Source organism: Akebia trifoliata, chromosome 3, assembly GCF_017979445.1.
Source record: "Akebia trifoliata isolate Shusen 1 chromosome 3, ASM1797944v1, whole genome shotgun sequence".
NCBI lineage: Eukaryota > Viridiplantae > Streptophyta > Magnoliopsida > Ranunculales > Lardizabalaceae > Akebia > Akebia trifoliata.
In genome coordinates, this window is record NC_141377.1 from 20,400,265 (window position 1) to 20,408,137 (window position 7,873).

Genomic DNA, 7,873 nt, shown 5'->3' on the forward strand with positions numbered 1-7,873 from the left:
GATACCTCATCCGAATTTCTGGTAACAAAATAAAGCATTGGAATAAACATCCATCATTGGGAACCGTTGCGATCGGGTTGACGAGTTGATTAATCAGACGAGTGCAAAAATGGGGTGTTTACACTATTCTATGTCAGACATTACCCAAGCTTGCACCTAACATATCCTCACCAGACCACGTGAACAAGTCTTTTAAAATTTCTGAGGAAATTCATTATCCCTTCGTGTTCGTCTAGGGATATGATGGTTTCTACTTGAATTTCTTTAGGAATTATTTTTTATTCCGAGGTCAATGACCTTTGTTTCCTTGATTAAAAGTTGAGCCTAACTCTTATCTTCTTGCTCAGAAAACAAATCTATCCTTGAAACCAGATTAGTAGTTAATTCGTTAATGCGCTCGAGGTATTCAGAAATTTCCTTTATCCAATCAAATTCAGATGGGGTGACAGACACTTCTATGACTCGACAAACTAACTCGATTCAACAGAAAAAAGAGTTGATTCAATCTAAAGAAAACATGTTTTCCAATCAAATTCATGATTGTTGGATCGAGATGGACTGGGTCATTATTGAATTCTTGCAACAAATGGATTCTTTATTGGGTCGGTGCACTCATTTTGATTTCCAAAAATAACATTTTTGATCCTTGAGGACAATCATACACTCTGATCTCATCATTCACATCACTCACATCAATCACAAAGTCTCATAAGGTTCCATTCAGTGAACAACCCGGGAACACCCACGATAAGTTCGAGTCGTGACCTACATGGAAGGTTTCTAGACTCTAAGGGGGCGATTGATTGCGCTTCAAAACGCGGAATTTCCAGCGTTTGCGTTGAAAAATAGCGTTTGACGATATTTTGCGTGTTTGATAACGCTTTTAAATGTTGCGTTTTGACGCGATTTACGAATGTTAACCACTGTTTTGAAAAGCAGACGAGAGACGCTTCGCGCAACCGCGTTTAAACGCAGTCAAGTGAAATGACTACTATACCCTTCGACATATTTAGAAATTACAGCTTCTGTCCGCGATATTAACTTCGTTCATCGAAAGGGTTTTTCTTACCCATCGATTTCCTCAGCAGCAGCAGACTGAACTCATCGACGACGACCACCACCAGCTCCGATCTAACATATCGACGACGCCGACGACGACGCTAACTTCGTTCAAGCGAAACCCATCAACGACGACGGCGGAAAAACGATTTGAAATGCAAAAACCCATATCGATCGACACCCTTCATCGTTGAACTCAACCCCGATCAAGACAGCGACGAAGATCGACGGCATTGACGACCCCGTTTGCTATCCACGGCATTGAAGACGACGACTCGAAATCAATCCCTCCATTTACCCCTTTTTCCGATCGAAACCCATTTTTCCAATCTCTATGAGCTCTCTCTCTCTCTAATTGATTTCAATTTTTGTGAATAATTCTTGTCGAAATTGCATATTGAATAGAAAATCTTCTGTTAGGGTTCTAATTTGTTGGTAGAATTTTATTAAAATAACAAAAATATAAATAATTTCTATAGATTTTTGCACCAAAAGAGCATGTATATCGATCTAAATTTGTGTGAATGATTCGTGATGAAATTGTGTATTAAAGGTTGGATTAACAGAAATTTTTCTGTTAGGGTTCTAATTTCTTGGTAGATTTTTGTTAAAAAATAAATTAATAGAAATTAATAGAAATTTTATTTGTTAGAAATTTTTTCCAACTTATTTTCTTTTCCATTTTAATATTTTTCCATTTTCCATTTCTATATTATGGATAAAAGTGACAAGTTTGATGACTCAAATGTAAGATACCATTATTATCATCGGATATTGTTTCCAACTGCCTTTGCTCCATGTTTAAATTTTTTTGCTTCAAGTATGATATTTTTAATAGACTATGTTTTGAGCTTGTAACTATAATCAATGTGGAGGGAGTTAATAAAATTATTTGTTTAGTATCGAAACTTAAAGAAACTCATCTTACAGTTATTGAGACGTTAGTTGTTAAAAAAAAAATTGATGATTTTAGTTTTTTATTTTTCAGTAAATAATCCAACTATCATTAATCTGAACAATTTTCTACTTTCTAAACTAGGAGTAAAAATTAAGATGATTGTGATTTTTTTATTTGACCATTGATTCCCCATAAGTTTGAGTTGGGTTTTTAATTTTTATCAACCCGTGTTTGTATTTAGGAGAAAAATAGTTTGAGTTGGGTTTTTAATTTTTATCAACCTATGTTTGTATTTTGGAGAAAATAGGATTACTTCAGATTTGGCATTGATCTTTGAATAGTAGGTGGCATGGTCCTCAACATTAGCCATTGCTAGAATTGCAAATAAGTGAGAGACTACCATGATTAATAGGTCTCTAACTGCCTCAATGATGTTGTACAATCTCATCTCTTAATATGTGGCTATATTTTTCTGTTTTTGAATGCTTCAAGTTTGATGCCAATGATCTCAAGATTGTACAATTTGAAATAATTTGAGTGAGCTTCATTCAAAAAGCAAACAAGATGCAGAATTATGGTGGAATTATCTATATGATTTGTTTATTTTCGTTGGGATTAAATAAAAAATTAGTAACCTTGGGTATGATGTTAGTTTAGGAAACTTTTAGGAGTTTGATATTAATTGTCTAAAGTGGTCTTCTTTTTCTGTTCAGCCACTTTAGAAGAATCATAATTGTTGATAATTAAATTGCTTGTAGGTGAATTATCATTACTTTCTATATGATATGTGAAGAGAGTGTCAATCACCTACTCATCCATTGCCTTGGGACTAGAAGTATCTGGTCTCATTTTTTTTTCTCTTTTAGACATTTACTCGACTCTCCCCTTTTCAATTCCATCCTTCTTTATTAGCTGGCTCAGATATTATTTTAATGCTAAATATGGGACTCCTTTGGAGAGTTGTCGTTTGCAATTTTTTTTTCTTTCTATTGTACTAGTATACTCATTTAGAAATATCCAATCCAACTGTTTCCGATTTAATGTGTGTGATGTTTCCGATTTTGACATTAAGAAAACTTGGATTAAGCTTAGGCCACCATTGTATTCATTATAACTTTGAAATACTTACACTAACTAAAGGTTTAAATCGAAAGATACCTTTTCATATGCATAATAATGTCAATATGATTATGTTTCTAATATTACAATCTAGTGGGGGATTATAAGATGTATAATAATATTTGAAAGTGACATGTTTTATTTCAAATGTTGTATGCCATATTGAAGAGTTGCCATAATTACCTTTTGATAAATTGTTAGTTCAATAGTAATTGAAATGAGCAGTCCTAGGTCAATGACTACCGTGAGATTGAGAACACACACACACAAAACACACATACAACAATTACTGTATTTTGTACAGTCAAAGATTGAGAACACAGGGCTCCCTCACCGTGGGACTGAGAACTGTGCGTTCTTCCGGCTATCTATATGATAACCTGACATTGCCTCCTGGTTTCTCTCTTTGATTATACACTATGCACAAATTGTAGGTTGAGATGGTGTAAGTAATCAAATAATTTACATGATTAATTGAAATAGACCATTTAATATTCTGTTCTACTTTCGTCTCTTATTATTACCATTGGCAGATGGAAGATAACAATTCAAAGAATGCAAAAGCAGATTGGACACCCAAACAACATGAAGTTTGGGTCGAGATCTGCTATGAATTAGTTAAGAAGGGGAGGAGACCGCATAAAGTGCTTGACAAGACCGGTTATGATTTCTTAGTTAAAGAGTTTAATAAGAGAACTAATGTTTATTACGATAGAGGGCAAATGAAGAACAAGTGGGATAGACAAAAAGGCATTTGGGGACGTTGGAATAAGATTTGCACGAATACTGGCGTCTCTTATGATGTTGATAATGGCATATTAGATGCAAGTGATGAGTGGTGGGATGGGTGGTTAGAGGTACATTTCTTGTTAATTTTTCATTTTATTTATTTTAAGATTTTTGTCTCTTTATGTAAAATAGGGTTTTTTATTTTTTATAGCATCATCCAAAAGATGCAATATTTCGAAAGCAACCTCTGAAGTTTGCGAAACAATTGGATTTCATCTTTGGAGGCACATATGCCACTGGTAGCCGGATGTGGTCACCTGCATCTGGTACAATGCCATCTGCATCAGTACCTCAGGATGAGAATCTAGATGAGGATGATCTAGATGATGTAATGCCAACCCAGCATCCAGAGTCTCAGACACCTCTACAGGAGACTCCTGATGATGCTGATGAGTTTGAGGATGATGCTACTCCTATTGTACCCTCACCCACAACCCACGTTCGACGCAGAAGTGGAGATACTCTACCACCTCAAAGTCGTAGGCAGAAGACGACCACTGCTAGGCAAATTAGCCAGTCATTGGAGATGCTCGTAAATGCAGTCCACAGTCAGATATCCGCTTCTACCAATCCCACTGTAATTAAGAAAGGCAGTATTCAAGAGTCGATCGAGCTCTTAGACCAGCTACCAAATGTACCTACCAATAGTGATCTCTATCGTTATGCGTTGAAGATATTTATAAAGAACAAACAATTCAGAGAGGTTTTTTGTGCATTACGATCAGCAGATGTTCGTCTTGAGTGGTTGGAGGGCGAGATGTCTGATTTTATGGCTGGAAAAGGCATTTAGACTTGTTTTATATGTAACTAAAATATTTTTTTGGGTTTTATGATGCACTTATAGAGTGCAATATACATTGGTTATTTTTGGCTGTTAGATGGATATTGTACATATTATATTTTTGGCTGTTAGATGGATATTGTGATTAATATTTCTATTAGATGGATATTTTTATTTGTTGTTAGATAGATATATACTACTAATATGAATTCATAAGCAGGTCATGGATTTAGATGTTGATACGATGAATACTATCGATTCAGCTGATACGGCTGATACTATCGATTCAAATGATGATTCCACCAATACTGTCGACTCAAGTGTTTTAAGTATGGCCGCTACAGGAGGCGTCCTAGGTTCTTCATTTTATTGCGAGAATTTTTTATATAGAGAGTCACATAATAATAGTCAGTTAAAGGGGATTGATTTTGTGCGGGAAACACTGGATGATAATCGTGCGACGTGTCATTCATTATTTAGAATGGAACGACACGTATTTCTGAATCTGTGTAGTCTTTTGGAAGTTCGAGGTCTATTGAAGATGGAACGCTACATTACTATTCAAGAACAACTAGCGATGTTTTTATTGATAGTAGGACATAATCAAGGACAAAGATTAGTTGCAAATAGTTTTGATCACTCTGTTCATTCAGTTAGTAAGTATTTCAACAAAGTTCTTTTGGCTATGGTGAACTTATCAATGTCCTTAATTGTACCTCCCGACCTCAATGAAGTCTCTTCGCACATCCGTAACAATCCTCGTTTTTGGCCATATTTTAAGGTAATATATATATATATATATATATATATTTGAAAAATACTTGTTTCATTAATGTTTATATATTAATATACCTTAAAAATATGTAGGATTGTATTGGAGCGATAGATGGGACGCATGTTAGTGCATTTGTACCAATAGCGGAACAAATACGATATCGAGGACATAAGGGACTCACACAAAATGTAATGGCAACATGTTCGTTTGACATGTTGTTCACTCATGTGGTGGTTAGTTGGGAAGGGTCAGCTAATGATTCACGTGTCTTCCTTGAGACATTGAATACTCCCAGTTTAAATTTTTCATATCCTCCACCAGGTCTGTATTTAAAAGTTTTTCAATTATATCTGTTTATATATAATCTTAGAAATTAATATATTTTTTTGGATAATAGGTAAATATTATTTGGTAGATGCTGGGTACCCACTCATGGATGGTTATCTCGCACCTTATCGAGGTGTTCGATACCATCTACAAGACTATAGGAGATCACGGGCAAATGGTCGAAATGAATTATTCAATCATTTACATTCTTCACTTCGGAACGTGATTGAACGAACCTTTGGGGTTTTCAAAGCAAAATGGCCAATCTTGAAGTTGATGCGTTCATATAATTTGAACAAACAACGAAACATTGTTATTGCATGCATGACATTGCACAATTTTATCAGAAAACATGCTATCATCGATGAAGAATTTGCTCGATTCGAAGAAGAAGGATCAACGAGAGTAGAAGAAGAGGGCATCACTAATCAAGAGTATCCAGTTCCCCCATTAGTAGGTCGTCAGAGTCAACAAACAATGAAAATACATAGAGATTTAATAGCTGATGCCATTTTTACTGGCAATCATTGATGTATTTTCATATTCTGTTGGATAATTTTGTATTGTAATTATAAATACTGTTAAACAATGTTGGAATAAAGATTATAATGTTTTTAAGTATATTTCGAAGATTCTATACTTATTTATTTATTGTCTTTGTGTATGATGAATAGCATTGATGGCAAACTATACGTATCCACCATGTTGTTCATGTGGTCGAGTGATGACATTAGTCACAGCTAAAACAAAAGAAAATTATGGGAGGATGTTTTATAGGTGTCCATCTTGGCAGGTAATATAATATTGATATTAATGTTGGGTGCGTATTTATATTTAGTGACATTGATATTAATTCATATGTTATTTTACTTTGTAGAGACATGTAGGGTCTTTTCTGTGGGTAGATGAAGTTGACATTATCAATGATAATGTTCCTCAAGATAAAGTAACAGAGTCAAATAAGAAGAATGAAAAATATATTTTGTATGCATTTGTTGGATGTATATTTTTTATATTTTTATTTATTTCAGTTTTACTTATTATATTAACTATGATTATTATGTTTAAATGATGTCAGAATCTAAATGTGGTGGTTGTGGATGTGTTATGTATATACGATGTAATGTGGATGTGCTATGTAAAATGTGAAATTTGGATTGAATATTATGCAGGTATTTTGTTTATCAGGAAAATTTCATATGTTCAATTTCAAGAGGAGATGCTGTCGAAATTTTTATAGAATTTTATTATATTTATCTATATTTAGTGTAATTATATATTTATAGGGGTATTTTAGTAATTTTTGATGCATTCTGCGTACATTATGTTGGATTGTGTATTATGCAGGTATTTTGTTTATCAGGAAAATTTTATATGTTTATTTTTAAGAGGAGATGCTGCCGAAATTTTTATAGAATTATAAATTTTTCTATAATTTTTTATAGATTTATAAAAATTTTAAAATTAAAATAATTATTTTTTTAATTTTTTATATAATTTTATTATATTTATATATATATTTAGTGTAATTATATATGTATAGGGGTATTCTGGCAATTTTTATGCATTCTGGCTGCATTATCAACCTGAAGGGCATTCTGGTCATTTTACCCTACTACAGCAGATTTTAGAAACTGTATCAAACAGTACACAGTCAGATTCTAGTCAACAGCACAGCAGTTTTAAAAAGCACTATCAAACAAGTTTTTCAGCTTTTCAGATTCTGACAGCAAATTCAGACAGCAGATTCTGACAGCAGAAGCTGACAGCAGTTTTAAGAAGCTGAATCAATCGCCCCCTAAGCTTACTATGTGCAATGCATTTTTATCTGGCCACCCTTGCCCAAGCACACCTATATACTTCTCGATACGTGGTGACTTGGTTTGATATACCGTATAGGTGATAATCTAAAATCTCAACTCACTTCTCTGAAGCCAAAATAGCCAGTTTGATCCCCTGTTGAAAGGTGGAGCACAATGCTGAGCAAGGGCCCACTTAAATACCTCTCGTCTAGAATAGACGTAGTCTATCCCCCTTGTACAGTAGGGTATAGCGGGGTAGGATCTCGCTTAGGCATTGGTTTTGACCAAAAAGTGCAATTGATATACTTGGATTATCTTTTATA

At 34.1% G+C, this 7,873-nt stretch overlaps 2 protein-coding genes across 2 annotated transcripts; both read left to right on the top strand.

Annotated features, from left to right (window-relative positions):
• The first annotated feature begins 3,338 nt into the window (after nt 1-3,338).
• LOC147406125 (L10-interacting MYB domain-containing protein-like) lies at nt 3,339-4,655 on the top strand. The gene is made up of 2 exons (XM_086432497.1): nt 3,339-3,933; nt 4,017-4,655. Exons 1-2 carry the CDS (start codon nt 3,610-3,612, stop codon nt 4,653-4,655), a joined length of 963 nt encoding a protein of 320 aa, XP_086288623.1. The 5' UTR covers nt 3,339-3,609.
• A 214-nt stretch (nt 4,656-4,869) lies between these two features.
• On the top strand, nt 4,870-6,279 carry LOC147406126 (uncharacterized). The gene is made up of 3 exons (XM_086432498.1): nt 4,870-5,334; nt 5,514-5,742; nt 5,837-6,279. The coding sequence occupies exons 1-3, from the start codon at nt 4,870-4,872 to the stop codon at nt 6,277-6,279; spliced, it is 1,137 nt and encodes a 378-aa protein (XP_086288624.1).
• The last annotated feature ends 1,594 nt before the right edge of the window (nt 6,280-7,873 follow it).

Excerpts from the sequence above, each read along its gene's own strand:
- LOC147406125 (XM_086432497.1), top strand. The coding sequence starts at position 3,610 with ATGGAAGATAACAATTCAAAGAATGCAAAAGCAGATTGGACACCCAAA. Across the intron at positions 3,934-4,016 it reads GGTGGGATGGGTGGTTAGAG|CATCATCCAAAAGATGCAAT; the intron begins GTACATTTCTTG and ends TATTTTTTATAG.
- LOC147406126 (XM_086432498.1), top strand. The coding sequence starts at position 4,870 with ATGGATTTAGATGTTGATACGATGAATACTATCGATTCAGCTGATACG. Across the intron at positions 5,335-5,513 it reads ACAAAGTTCTTTTGGCTATG|GATTGTATTGGAGCGATAGA; the intron begins GTGAACTTATCA and ends AAAAATATGTAG. Across the intron at positions 5,743-5,836 it reads TTTTTCATATCCTCCACCAG|ATGCTGGGTACCCACTCATG; the intron begins GTCTGTATTTAA and ends ATTATTTGGTAG.